Source organism: Arachis ipaensis, chromosome B4 (assembly GCF_059453495.1).
Source record: "Arachis ipaensis isolate K30076 ecotype BB chromosome B4, ASM5945349v1, whole genome shotgun sequence".
In the NCBI taxonomy this organism is placed as follows: domain Eukaryota; kingdom Viridiplantae; phylum Streptophyta; class Magnoliopsida; order Fabales; family Fabaceae; genus Arachis; species Arachis ipaensis.
Window position 1 is genome coordinate 94,132,079 of NC_142439.1, and position 15,253 is coordinate 94,147,331.

The window sequence follows — 15,253 nt, forward strand, 5'->3', positions numbered from 1 at the left end:
GCCCTTATATTAATTAATTAATCGCCTCTCTTTTCTCTTTCAGATTGAAAGCTTGATATTTGGTGCACAGAAAGATGTATGATTCATGAAACTAGTCTGATTGGTTGTTACAATGTTGTTTTCTTCTCAAACAATTTAAAATTATAATGCCAAATAAAAATGCTACTATGATATTAATTACTGTGTTGAATGTATTTCTGATAACTTCCATTAATCAAAATAAAATAAAATAAATCTGAGATAAGCTTTTAGTCTTAGTATGATTGAAAAAGAATTTTTCATAGTTACTAGTTAGTGTGATTGTTAGTTGAATTTTTGTGTTTCAGTGTTATATAGTTTGTGTATGTTCTTCGCAGCATGGAAATTCAAATCCAGAGGCTGTTGAAATATCAAAATTTTCATTTTTTGCAACAAGGCACAAGTTGTGGGGTGGCCACCAATTCAATCATTTCGAAAGAACACCATGACATCTAATTTGACAAAGAACAATGATGAAGTTGAAGGGAAACCAGGATTTGGTTGTTTGTATGTGAAGGTAAGCATGGATGTTGCTCCTTATCTAAGAAAGGTTGATCTCAAAACCTATAGCAACTATAAGAAACTTTCTTCAGCTCTTTAGAAGATGTTCAGCTACCTCACCATTGGTATTTTCTTTAACTACGTTTTTCTTTTTTTTCTTTTTTTTTTATAAAAAAAAATTTTCTTTAATTTGAGTTGCAACTTCTCTAATGAAAAATTAGGTCAGTGCAACTCTCCTGGGCTTCCTGGAAAAGATGGATTAAGTGAGAGCTTTTTGAAGGATCTTCTCCATGGCTCTAAATATGTTCTTACTTATGAAGACAAGGATGGAGATTGGATGTTTGTGGGAGATGTTCCTTGGGAGTATGTTATATCTATTTTTGTTATATAAAATCATATATACAAAAAATTAGCCATCAATCAAGTCATTGCTTATAGAATAATAAAAATACGTATTTGGTATCTCATAAATTTTCTTTATCATATTAATGTAAACAAGTTTAATTATTCTACTATGGCATGTTTGATTATTTTGATGACCGATTATTTAGTTGGCCAAAAAAGTGTGAATTAGTATGTATAAATATACACGGCGGCTGATTCGGCGGTTGAATTTTCGGTTTGTAGATAGCATTTTTGCTTTACATGTTATTCTTTAAAGATCATATCCAATTATAATAAACAAATTCTTTGTTGATGCAGGTTGTTCACTGACTCATGCAGGAGGCTGAGGATCATGAAAAGGTCTGTGGCAATGAGACTGGGTACATCTTACACTAAACATGTTAGATTACTAGATTAAGATTTTAGATTGTTTAAAGATTCTATTATGGTTTGTATTGGTTGCAGCTCAAAGAGCAATGAAAAAATCAAAGAGCCAAAACTAATGCAGAAATTGTTGAACTATACTGATTGTTCATGAATAGAGCAAAGTTATGTGGTTCATGAATTATTTTTACCATATTTTAGTCTAGATTGTAGATCATACATTTGATGTATTTAGAAATTTTTAATATTTTAAATTTTATGTTTCTATGTAGACATTGTGAATGTTTTTAGTATTTATTTCAAAAATTGATCTATGTTTGATTCTTTTTATATTTTGTGGAAATATAATTATTTATGAAAATTAAGTTTTAATAGTGATAAATGTGAAATTAATAAAATATATAATCATAAGATCAGGAACAACAACCGATTTAGATTTTTGGTTCAGGAATTAGTGACCAATTTAGCGATCAATTTTAGATTTTCAATTCAGGCATCGACGACCAGTTTAGTGACCGATTTCATTGGTGACCAAAAAGTTGGTCGCCATTTAGCAACTGATTTACTCAGTGGCGAAAATTTTCGTCACCATTTAGCGACCGATACTCTTTGGTGAGAGTTTGGTGGCCTTGTTAAAAAATCAGTCGCTAACGGTTAGCGACCGAAATTGGTCGCTATTTTCTAATTAGCAACCAAGGTTTTAGTGACCACCAGAATCGGTCGCTATCCTGATAATATCTTGTAGTGATTCAATAACATTTAGTAAAATTGTTACAATAGATCTTCTATAGTAATATTATGAAAAATATTACAATAGATATATTTTGTAACACTTAAAAAAATGTTACAATAGATATTTTATGTAACATTTAAAAAATATTACAATAGATATTTTATTTAACACTTAAAAAATATAACAATAAGTCTTTCTAATAACACTTTAAAAAATGTTATAATAGATCTTCTATAGCAATACTCTAATAAATGTTACAATTTATCTTTTTACTAACATTAAAAAAATGTTACAAAAGATCTTTTTTGTTAACAATAAAAAAATATTACAATAAATCTTTAGTAATATTTAAATGCACAAATATTAAATTAAAATTTTTTTCTTCAATTACATATTCTACACCCATTTTACAAATTAAACTCAAAATATTTAAACACTAAAATTAATAAGCCAATTTTTCTATTTCTTGCGTATGCTTACATTGCATAAACGTTTTCTACGGTAAGGATGAGTTCGATTGCATATAAGTATTTATAGGCAATAAAATAATAAAATTCATGCTTCAAATGATAATAACACAGCCACGAGAAAAGTGCTAAAGTTGTCTCCAACTACATAGAAAAAAAAGTTTCATTGTCTTCCTAAGCCTAAGCGTAAGCACAAAGAAGCTCAAACCAACATTTCATGTTTTCATGATGAAGCAATCACCTCCACTAGATGAAGATTTGTGCCAAAGACATCCCAACCTACACATGTAGAATATCCTAAGGTTCCTCCGTCAATGAAACTTATGATGTAATCAACAAGCAGATGTAATTGTATTTACGGATTTCAAATCTTACAAGAAGAAGTAATAACACTACAAGAAAAATATTGAGTACAGTCGAATATACTGTCAGATTTAGTGGCGAATTTTCTGACGGTTATGAATGAAAATTCGTCCCTTGAATAAGTTATCGTTGGATTTAAAATTTTGCCGTTAAATCCGACGGTAAATAGAGACGTGAAAATTAATTTTATTAGTGCCAAATTTACAGTGAGAATTTCCATCGAAAAATTTTGACGGTAACAGAATTTAGTGAAACACATCGTTTAGGTAATGACAAACATTTTACAGCCGGATTTTTCCGCCAATAAATCCGACATAAATTTGGAATAAAATTCAAACGTGAAATCCTTCTCCCTCACTTCTGCAAACTTTCTCTCTCTTTCTCTCTCTCTCTCTTGTCTTTTTCTTTCTCGTCTCTCTCTCTCATCTCTCTCCCTCTGGTCCAATAAAAAAGGGTGCACCGCCACCACCTGGAGTTGTCGTCGCCACCAATAAGCAACATTGTTGTCAGAGATCGTTGTCATCACTGCTACTGGAATCTTCGTGGAAAGCCTCCGCCGTGCCGCCGCTGTTGGTGTCCATTGCCGTCGATCGGAGGTCGTTGCCATGACCGTGGTTGAGGTCCACTATGCCAAAGTAAGGTTGTTGTCCATTTTTTTTTTTGTTGTTTGTTATGTTACTAAACCTTAGTTCCATCACTGTAGATTTCACTATTGCCTCCTGTCACCACCACGCTTCCACCACTCTGCAGCCACCATCAGAAGTAATTTTCTTATAGTGCTACTTTTTTCCATACAAGAGTAATTATCATTTTTCTTCTTTATTTTTAAACTTTAATGTGTGAACTTATTTGTAAACTTTTAACGAAAAATTATAGACAAATTATTATAAAAAATAATAAAATTTTAAATTTTGTTAGTTTTAAAGTTATTGAATTTAACCGTTTAAAATTATATATTGAATTTTTAAACAATTTTTTTAAAAAAAATTAAGATCACTGTTGGATTTAACGAGGGATAAATCCGACAATAACGATCTCTAGAATTTCGCCAATTAACAGTTAATATTCGCCTCTAAATCTGCCGGTAATTAGTGGCGGACGAAAAAATCCGCCAATAAATAATCACTGACAAAATTTATACTATCGAATTTATTCTGACAATAAACATATTATCGAAGAATTTTTTTAATAAATTCAACGGTATTCAATGTTTGTTTTGTTTTTTTTTTTTTTTTTTTGTCGTATAAGATGTCGACATGATTTCAAAGAAATTGGACATGTATAAGCATCCCAATGCTGGCCAAGAACAGAGCGGCAAAAAAGTTGCGAATTGGCTCAACCTAACATCAACAAATTGAGTAAGCTCAAGTAAGCATTAGATAACATTCTTAAACTTATCTGCTTCAACAAGTTTTTCTAAAATTCATTTGGGTACCGCCTTTAACTTATTAAGCTAAGTTGGCTTTAATAGATGGGACAAAAGAAGAATAGATTATTATAACCTTCACCAAGGAAGAAGATCAGAATCACTTTAAAGCTACAGACATCAATGATAAAAATTTAAATAAAGAATAATCAAACAAGTAGCAAGAGCTAAGAACCAAGGAAGGGGGCCTTTGTACCCTATAACTACCAAGTCTTTTAATATATACGCTAACCCCACTTCATCTAATAAGTTGATGGCCCACACAGAATAATAAAACTTATATATATATATATATATATATATATATATATATATATATATATATATATATATATATTGTTCAATTGGAAATTCCTACTACTAATTGAGGATAGAAAGAATACGAACAAACACAAATCAAAAGGCCATTTTGCATTCTTCTATAATAGTTATGAACTTAAGATCAAACGGGGGAAAGGCATTGGTCTACACAATAAAAAAGAAGTTAAACTAATGCGTGAATAAAACATTCGAATAGAAGAATATAGTTCTATCTTCACCTGAGATGATAGGCTTATCATAAGCCAAGGAAACCATGGAACACAAGTACGACATATTATCAACAAAATGGTCAAAAATGTAATTAAGATGACCAACTTGAAGTAAGGAAATTAATAAGTAACTAAAATAAGTATATTATATATAAAAAAAAAAAGCAATAATTTAATCAGATCAGCACATCAAATCAAAGTGCAAGTTTCTAGAAATAGCATGTTAAATTATATCCACTCCATTCTCTATTTTTTTTTTTTAGTAAAAGATTACACTAGAGTAAGATCTAACAATAGTAGCCTAAAATAAAAAATCCACCATTTCATGCAAGTTGAGATGAATTTTTATGTTGCAATGTATGTATATAAACTGATAGCTAATATTAAAATTTGTCTCCCTAAATATTAGAAGTATGTGGCTGCATTAACATAACCCGTTCTAAATTTATATTATTGAATAATCTTAGCACATCAAATATAAAATTCAACTTGGCCCATTTAAGTCTTTTTTTTTTTTTTTTTTTCACTTTCTTAGAACAAGCAAGGTAAGTTCCTGTCTTTATTTAATTATTATATCATGGGTATAAGGTCCATTCCAAAAGAGGCCTTACTATGCATGAAAAGCTAGCATGCTGGTTCTAGAATATAGAATTCTAGATTGCAAGTGAAGCAAATACCTCAAGAAGTGCTTTGGCTATAGAAAGTGAAGCAAGTAGCAAAGTCTCATCCACGGCAAAAGAAACCTGAGTTTCTCCAAACATTTGACGACAAAAAAAAAAACTAGAAATAAAACCACCAAAGATAAATTCAAAGAAAAATAAAATAAATAACTACAACTAACAGAGATTTCAGACCACAAGACGAGTATTTGAACTACAAGTAGTTACTCTAAATTATTTTAGGAAATGTATTGCATAATAGCAACAATCACCATATGTTTAGGAACCAAATCATCAAAATAGAAAATAGAAATTTAATCAATAAATAGAAAAAGATAACTGTAGAGAATCAAATTAAATGACACATACACTACTATCTTTCATGTGATTAATTTAAGAAGAGAGAGTCCTCTAAATGGGGACTCATATTAACCAATAATAACTTACCACTTAACAAGTTATTATAAAAATAAATAATTATATAAAATCTGAATTAATTAAATAATAATTAATAAAATAATTAAATCATAATTAATTTATTAATAATTATAATATTTAATTATATTAAATAATTAAATTTTTATATAATTAATAATTTATATTAATTATTTATATCATAATTAATATTGAATATTATTTATATTAAATTATAATTAATTAAATTAATTTATATAAAAAAATAAATCTAATTTTTACACCTTGCAAAATAATTTAGTTAGGTTGGTTATTTTTATTTATAAAATTTAAAATGCTAACCACATTATTAAAATTAGCCGTTGCAAAACTAGCCGTTACTATGTTACCGTTATTATTAATAAATTAATATTTTATTACTCTATATATACTACTTACATACACTTCTATTCTCACACTTTCTTCTACTCTTCTTCATCTTCTTCAAAGTTTACAAAATCAAAGTTCTGTTGGTATTATTTTTTGTTCGGGAAAATGGATCCAAACCAACTCAACTCTTTTTTCAATTATTTACAAAACGTTTCTCAAACTCTAAATACCTAACAATCTCAAACCTCACAACTAGAAAATGAATTAATACAGACAGATTTACAGACAGATTTAGTCTTTATTACAGACAGATTTTTGGTTACCGACGAAATTACCGACGGATTTTGTCCCTCTGTAAAAGCCCCGTCGGAAATTATTTACCGACGGATTTTTTTCCGTCGAAAAATTACCGACGAATTTTTACCAGTTACCGACGGATTTTCCCTCTGTAAATTCTCCATCCATTTTCCGAAGACAACGAACTTTCCGACGGATTTTCCGTCTGTAATTATAGACGGATTTCCCGACAGATTTTCCGTCTGTAATTACAGACGGATTTTCCGACGGATTTTTCGTCTGTAATTATAGACGGATTTTCCGACAGATTTTCTGTCTGTAATTACAGACGGATTTTCAGACGGATTTTTCGTCTGTAATTACAGACGGATTTTTCGACAGATTTTCCGTCTGTAATTTGAACTTTGGAGAATCATCTCACACTCTGATTACAGACAGAAAATCCGTCTGTAAATCCGTCAGTAAATTAAAATATAATTTTTTTTAGATTTTTTCATTGCAAAATAAACTTGTTTTCATAAAAAATAAATATAAATTTAATACAAATTTTTATCTAATTTGTATTTGAATATTTATATTATTTCAAAAAATAAACAAATTCATCGTATTATCAAATTAAAAGAAAAGTATTATAAACAAACAAGTCAATATAATTCAAAACACAAACAAATTGATACATCAACTATAATTCAAAACAAATACCATTGAAAAAAAGAAAATCTGTAAAATCTGTACCGTGACATACACTAAAGGTGTATAAAACAATCTGGTCTTGTAGCTAATCACTATCAGAATTGCCTAAATATAAACATAAACCTAGTCTAAAATTAAGGCCAAACTGAGTTAAAGTTGTTCAATTCTTCTAAGATCAATTCTTTCTCCTGGCGACTTGTTCAATTCTTCTAAGATCCAAACTGCATAAGCCAAACAATTTTCAATTAAAAATCATAATCCATTTGCAGGAGATCAAATAAACATATTATAAAAAGAGAAGCAGGTTCAAATTTTGAAAGTCAAATAATTTCCAAGACAATTGCAGTTCACAATAATTCAACCTATGTAAAAACAGTGTTATAACTAAAGCAGTAAAGTACCACAAATAAAACAATTAAAAAAATGAATAAACATATTACCAATAAATTCTTACACATTGTGCAATAACTGTGACATGTTCCATTTGTAGTTCTCTTACAATGCATGTCTGTGCTAAATGATATTTACTAGATTAGACAAGGGTATTAAGTTTAGTAATCATGATTTGGAATTGAGGAGCTATAGACATTACCTAATGGATAAAACGAATCGGTTAGATTAGAGCTTGCCTCAGATATGGTAACTTTGTTAGGCCTATTGTGAAATCCAAAACAAACATTAGGATCTTCATTTTCCTGCCAAAACTCCATGTCATCAGTCACAACATTTAACCAAGAAACAAAAAGAGTAAAAGAAATTAAACACTTTACTAAGAAAATAAATAAATAGATAAATTAATATATAAAAAGAATTATTGCAGATTTGAATGAGTAAATATTCTGCTAATATACTTGCAGATATTCTCAATACTCTGCCATAATATCCAACCAATTACATTCACAGCTACACATTTTACAACAAGTAATTAATTGTTATCCATCCAATAATACAAAATGAAATGGGATCTTCAATATGAACTTTACTTCCAAATACATCTTAGGGAATCCAGTTTCAAAATATCTTAAAACTTCTTTTCTAGCTTCTACCTCCTTTGACCACCATAGCATAACCACTCTCTTACATTGAACATAGGCATACTAAGTCAGAAACATTTGGCAGCAGAAAGTTTCAAAAGAAAGCACTCACTTTTTTGACATACCTCCTTATTTGTGAACCGTAAAATCCAACTCAATATTCTCGGGACAGCATCAATCAAGGTTTTCCGAACATCACTTTCATTTACTGCAATGTTCACATGCAGAGGAATTAATACTCCCCATGAAGTATTTGAGTGGAAAATCTCAATAACTACATCAAATAAAATTTCCTCCTGATATATTCCACACTTGAGGTGCATAATGTAATACATGATACATATATAGACACAATACTACAAATTCACACCTCCACAAGCATACAGACTCTCAATGTTCCTAAGTAATACCACTTCTGTGTAACCTTCCAAGTCAATAGATGAATTGTATTCTGTGAGCCCAGCCTACACCAATGAACCAAAAAGCATCACTCAAAGAAGAAATATAAATGTGAAGAAGAAAAAAAAGAACCAGAATCTTTATAACTTAATCATTAGCATGAGAAAACAGATAGATAAAAACGATACAATATGAATTTTATAGACCTGAAAAATTTGGTGAAGCAAGGTTCCAGTCAATGTTGCAGTAGAGTACTCATTGCATTTTAGCCTCTCATCTAAGACAGTTCTCCTAAGGCAACCAAAACTGCCAGCAACCTGGAAGTTAGCAATAAACACAAATATGAGCAAGCACACAAATATTTCTCTGAATATAGGGGAATTCACCTCAGATAATTAAAACTGAAAGGGATTTAAATACGCCATAGGATAAAATAAATAAATAAATACACCAAAAAAATTGAACATGGAAATAAATTGATAGACCCAGAATATAAGGATCAATAATTTCTTATATGAAGGAAAATCTTGTAACATGAGAGCTACTTAATTGGAGATTATAAGACACCAAATAAATTTTGACTAAATAATAATATGGCATAGTAAATTTAGGAGGAAATCAAAAGATAACTACCCTTGTTCCAGACAGCAGAATGTCTGGGTGCACAATCAAGAAATTATTTTCATGGCCTATATCACAACTTCAGAGTAGCTCAGAGTAATTGGATTGGTGTCAAAATTCACACTTTGTTCTGGATTTATCCTTTTCAAGCCTAATTTACTCATTGAAGGTAGAGCTTTTGCAGAAGCCTTGGGAGTTGGTGAAGTAAGCAATTTGTCAACCTTGTCATCTTTATCCCGAAAAGTCTGCAAACTTCATTGTATCTTGGGGCTGGATGCTGACAGGAGTCTGCTTCTTCATAGGAGCATGTTTTTTGTTTCCCACCTTGACATCATTGGAGTTGGAGCTTTGACCCGTCTGTCCCAACTTCCTACTTGAACCAAGTATATTCTTCTGCTGTCTTGAATCTTGAACCAAGTACATTTTTCCAAAGCATTGCCTCTAGCCTGAAATGAAAGAACAACTCCATTAAGATAAAAACAACTATAAAATACTGCACAAAATGAACCACTCTCTATGTGACGTTAAGATGAGTAAGTTCAGTGCAGAATGAGTCAAACTTAAAGCTGATATCAAAATCTCTATTCTGAAATTCTGTGTTTTGTTTCTGGTAACTGTCTCAAGAACAAAAATCAGAGATAGAAATACACTGATTCCAAACTTGAACCACTCTCACAAGCCAAGAAAGGATAAAAGAAAACACAACTGATTAAGTTTAAAGCATACCTTATCAAACACAAGCTTATCAAACAAAGGTGCTGCTTTGTATTGTGGAAGACCCTTCTCTAGATTTCTCAACTTGCTGTTGTTAGAGTCAAGATTAGTTTACATATGAATTGGTAATTAAAACTGTCAAAGAGATTAATTAGTGATAAAAAAAATACTAGTTATATGCATAATGAAACAATGGTAGTTTGGAATATATATATTAACTAGTGATAAAACATACTAGTTGCATAATGAAACAATGTGGCAGGAACAGGTTAAATATGGTGGGAGGTATGAAACATGCTAAAATGGTAAAGAGTAGAGTTCTGAAACCAGATTGCTAATGGACACACACGTCAGAATGCCAATAATAAAACAATTTTGCTGCTTTTTTGCAACCAATTTTGCTATGCAATGAAACCATACACTTACCATCAAACTGCTCAAAGAGATCCTTGCTGTTCTTTGCCACATCTTCCTCTGCTGCAACACGAGCAGAATTGATCTCCATGTCATGTTGCTCATTGCTATTAGAAGCATTACTGTACACAAGTGATTGATATTGCATCAGTTGATCACAAAAGTATTAGTTTAAGAGCGGATTATGACTGAATGAAGCACATTTTCAATAAGCATGGGCATAAAATAGGACATATTATTTGGGAAATAAAAACTAGGACATATTATTTGAAAACAATTAAAGATATTTAAGTGAATAAAAAAAAACAAATAAACAAAATTTCATGCTCACAGCCTCACACTCACTCCACACACAGATGAGTAGAGATTAGAGAAGTTTCTGCACAGACACAAGAATCCAGTGTGACTTTGATACCACAAATCTCCAGTTTCTTGGGAAGCAACTAATACAATCCATTAACTTTTTCCTCACATGAAGTAAGAAGCCTTCTCATAAGATAATAGTTTTTCAATTCTGGCATTCTAATGATCACTTCATGAGTTACCTAACATGATTCCTTATATTGGGAGAACCCTTTAATTTGTTTGGTTCATAGAAACCACCATACATCATTGTCAGCAATGACTACTAAGCCTTTTGGTGATTAATAGTTGTAAATAAGCATACAGCTAAGAAGGTTCTGAGTACAGACATTTTTAAATGTATCAAACAGTAAGGGTTTTGCAAGTTGATGTGAACTCATTATCTCAATTGGTAAAAATATGGTTTTAGAAGAAACTAGTATGATTTTACTCCTTATAAATCAGATTACAAAGAAATAATTTCAAATACAAATACAGTAGTTCAGGGAGTGAAAATTTAGAGAGAGAACCAACCCAGGCTACAAGCAAGCAGAAGGCAACAGGATTATTACTCAACAGCTGATAGAGCTTATTTGTCTGCATAAACAGGATTATTACTCAACAGCTCAGAAAGACAAAAATGTACAACTGAACAATGGCAATAGCCAAACAAAGAACCGAACTTGCAAAATTTCCATTCAATTGAACCATCAGTGCCATTTTTACTAATGCAAAAAGTTAATTACCTCAACTTCCTTCATGCAAGAAGTAGCCTTCTAAACCTGCTCACTCTCCCAACCTTCAATAACAGTATCTTTTCTATTGAATCTGTTGTTAATCTTTGCAATCTTATTGTTCTGCCATGCTGATATCTTTGCATTAACCTCCTCCTTCTTCACCCTTTGCACTGAAACCTCTTCAACTACTTGATGATGATGATGTTGATGTTGATGTTGATGTTGATGATGGCCACTACTAGAAGCTGCACCACCACTACTAGAATATAAACTCATGAACCTGCACCACCACTACTAGAACCTGCACCACTGCTGTTAGGCTCTGATTCCACCTTCTATGGGTTAATTCTAGTTCAGATTTTGGTAGGGTTTTTATGATTTAGGAAAATTTGAAGTGGTTTATGAGTTGGAATAAGAAAAGATTATGTTAACAAAAAAGAAGAAAAAGAAATTCATAGATCAGATCAAGCTATCACAGATCGGAAAACCTAGCTAGGAATATATGTCACAGAAAACATGGAAACTTGAATATATGGATACAATAGTTGTTGAAAAGATAACCTGCGTGGCGGAGAGAGCACTACAACAATGGCGATGAAGGGGGCAGACGTACGACGAAAGCAGCGGAGAGGGCTCTGCGACGATGGTGACAAAGGGAGCAACGCGATGCGAGCGGCACCGGAGGGGCTCGTGCGATGCGAGCAGCACCGGAGGAGCTCGTGCTATGCGAGCGGCGGCGACAGCGGCGGAGAGAAGAAGTAGCTCGTTGACACCTTGACAGAGAGAGGAGAAGCTCGTTTGATAATGTGTGGTGTGAATAGAGCTCGATAGGGTGGGGATTTAAGTCAATATTACCGACGGAAAATTTTAAATTAAAGACGGATTTTTTGTCTGTAATAATTTAATAAATTGCAGTGTTTTATCCATTTAATTACAGACGGATTTTTCATCTGTAATCATTTTTCACGAAAAAAAAATTAATTTTGCCGACAGAATTACAGACAGATTCTTTTTTCCGTCTGTAATTTATGCTAATTCATTTTTTTGTTTTCTGACAAAAAATCCCTCTGAAATTCTGTCTGTATTTTCGTGGATAAAATCCATCGGAAATATCCGTCTGTAATAACTAATTTTCTAGTAGTGCCTCAAACTCTCAGGTTCCAAATCAAAACTTCACACTACCAAATACATTTCAAAATCCAAATGCACAAAATCTTCTTAATTTCAATTTCAAACTCCTTATAATAATCAATTTCCTATATTCCAACCACAAAATCAAAATTCACAAACACCACATTTTTCGTTGCCATCCATATTTAACCCCTCTTTTGGAAATGTTACTCCAACATCTTTGTCGTTTCCAACTCAATTCAGTGCATCAAGACATAACTCATCTGGTGTTGGTGGCTCTTCTAATCCATCCTCTAAGACTCCGATACAATCTAGTCCAAATTCGCAATATTCAAATTTTGTCAACCCTCGTGGATTAGATGCTATCGACCTCAATGATGATGATATTGAAAATCAGAGGCAAGATAGTATTCAACATTGGCATTGGAAAGAGGATGAGATGTTGATCAGTGCATGGTTAAATGTTTCAACTGACCCTATAGTTGGAACCGATCAAAAGGGCGAAACATTTTGGAGTCGAATTCACAGCTACTGTGTAGAATTTTGCACCGACATGGCAGGGGGTAGTTGCATGTAAGAAACGATGGTATAAGATCAACAAGGCTATTACACAATTTGCTGGTTGCTAGCTAGTCGAAACATAAGGAGTGGTTCGAACGCTGATGACATAAAGAAGTTAGCTTATAAAATTTATTCTACAAATTATGGTAAAAAATTCACTTTTGAGAGGCATTGGAACATGCTTCGTTTGGAGCAAAAATGGAGAAGCCAACTACCTACACAGAGTGGAGGCTCAAAGAGAACTAAGATTAGTGCAACTGGAGCATACGCATCCTCATCAAATCCAGAAACACCGTTGGCTGACGAAACTGGTATGGACTCTACCGTTCGCCCACAAGGATCAAAGAAGAGCAAGAGAAAAGTTAAGGAAAAAGCACAAATGTCTAAAAATCTTAGCAAAAAAATAATCGGTTGTTAAAAAATTATCTCTCATGGAATATATTAAGAATGTTAGAGAAAAGAAACTAATGGATAGGGAAAAATAAAGAGAAGAGGAGAGGGAACATAGAGCAAAGATCCTGGCAATCAAAGAGAAGGAGTTACAAATGCAAGCGGCAATGAAAGAACGAGAATTACAAACTCAGAGGTATATTAAAGAAATGGAGATAAATGCAAAAGAAAGGGAAATGGAAAGGATGGCTAAGGAAAGGGAAAGTGAAATGGATACGCAAATACTTAATGCTGACACGTCTACAATGAGTGAAAAACGACGAGCTCTTCATGAGATTATATGTGAGAAAATAATCAATAAGTGGTTTACTTAACGGTTCCTTGTATTCGTAGAGTTAAGTAGTATGTTCTTATTTTTATTGCGTATTACTGGTATGTGATGTAGTCTATTTTATTCATTTCTGATGTAACATTTTAAATTAGTCAATATTATTATGCCGTTATTGTTTATGAAAGTGACCGTTGCAAAACTAGCTGTTTCAAAACTTAGACAAGAAAAAACTAGCCGTTAACTAGCCGTTTTAAACTAAGACAAGAAAAAACTAGCCATTAACCAGCCGTTTTAAACTAAGACAAGAAAAAACTAGCCATTAACTAGCCGTTGAAACTAGCCACTGAGAAGTAGCTACTGGTTGCGGACACACTTATAAATATCAACTATCAATAATTTAGCAACTCCATTCCAAATCTAGTTTCTCACCTCAAAAAAAATACTAAAACATACCTCAAGTTATGGCTATAAATTTTGATGATTTGTTTAATGAGGCTTTGTATGGTAAAAGAAGACGGCGAGATAACACACCTCATAGATAATTAGATCGATGAGTGTGGTACGCGGAATCGTGATTACACTTTAATTATGTAAAGTTCATTGCTCTTTCTTTCCCTGGAAATGGCACCAAAAACATGATGCAAAACCACGGTTCACAACTCCGTGTAACTGACCAGCAAGTGCACTGGGTCGTCCAAGTAATACCTTACGTGAGTAAGGGTCGAATCCCACGGAGATTGTTGGTATGAAGCAAGCTATGGTCACCTTGCAAATCTCAGTTAGGCAGATATAAATTGATAATGGTGTTTTCGAATTTAATATAATAAAATAGGGATAGAAATACTTATGTAATTCATTGGTAGGAATTTCAGATAAGCGAATAGAGATGCTTTCGTTCCTCTGAACCTCTGCTTTCCTGCTATCTTCATCCAATCAGTCTTACTCCTTTCCATGGCTGGCTTTATGTGATACATCACCACTGTCAATGGCTACTTTCGGTCATCTCTCGGGAAAATGATCCAATGCCCTGTCACGGCACGGCTAATCGTCTGGAGGCATCACCCTTGTCAATGGCTTCATCTTATCCTCTCAGTGAAAATGGTCAACGCACCCTGTCACGACACGGCTATTCATCTGTCGGTTCTCGATCATGCTGGAATAGGATTTACTATCCTTTTGCGTCTGTCACTAACGCCCTGCAATCACGAGTTTGGAGCTCGTCACAGTCATTCATTCATTGAATCCTACTCGGAATACCACAGACAAGGTTTAGACTTTCCGGATTCTCTTGAATGCCGCCATCATTCTAGCTTACGCCACGAAGATTCTGGTTAGGAGATC

At 32.6% G+C, this 15,253-nt stretch overlaps 1 protein-coding gene and 1 pseudogene across 2 annotated transcripts in view; one reads left to right on the plus strand and one right to left on the minus strand.

Moving 5' to 3' along the window:
- LOC107637840 (auxin-responsive protein IAA8-like) overlaps positions 1 to 1,452 on the plus strand; it is a 47,145-nt pseudogene extending 45,693 nt beyond the window's left edge. The window contains exons 4-6 of the transcript XR_015880999.1: positions 416 to 644; positions 741 to 882; positions 1,222 to 1,452. The product of XR_015880999.1 is annotated as an auxin-responsive protein IAA8-like (transcript). The remainder of the gene's footprint in view (positions 1 to 415; positions 645 to 740; positions 883 to 1,221) is intronic.
- Positions 1,453 to 7,195: 5,743 nt separating this feature from the next.
- Positions 7,196 to 11,775, minus strand: LOC107632446 (uncharacterized). The gene is made up of 10 exons (XM_088484689.1): positions 11,545 to 11,775; positions 11,259 to 11,359; positions 10,433 to 10,542; positions 9,305 to 9,360; positions 8,878 to 8,988; positions 8,643 to 8,736; positions 8,398 to 8,480; positions 7,831 to 7,933; positions 7,679 to 7,746; positions 7,196 to 7,459 (listed from the first exon to the last, which is right to left on the minus strand). Exons 1-10 carry the CDS (start codon positions 11,773 to 11,775, stop codon positions 7,448 to 7,450), a joined length of 969 nt encoding a protein of 322 aa, XP_088340815.1. The 3' UTR covers positions 7,196 to 7,447.
- Positions 11,776 to 15,253: the final 3,478 nt, after the last annotated feature.

Excerpts from the sequence above, each read along its gene's own strand:
- LOC107632446 (XM_088484689.1), bottom strand. The coding sequence starts at position 11,775 with ATGAGTTTATATTCTAGTAGTGGTGGTGCAGCTTCTAGTAGTGGCCAT. Across the intron at positions 11,360-11,544 it reads AAGGTTGGGAGAGTGAGCAG|ACAAATAAGCTCTATCAGCT; the intron begins GTTTAGAAGGCT and ends CTGTTTATGCAG. Across the intron at positions 7,934-8,397 it reads TACGGTTCACAAATAAGGAG|GAAAATGAAGATCCTAATGT; the intron begins GTATGTCAAAAA and ends GAGTTTTGGCAG.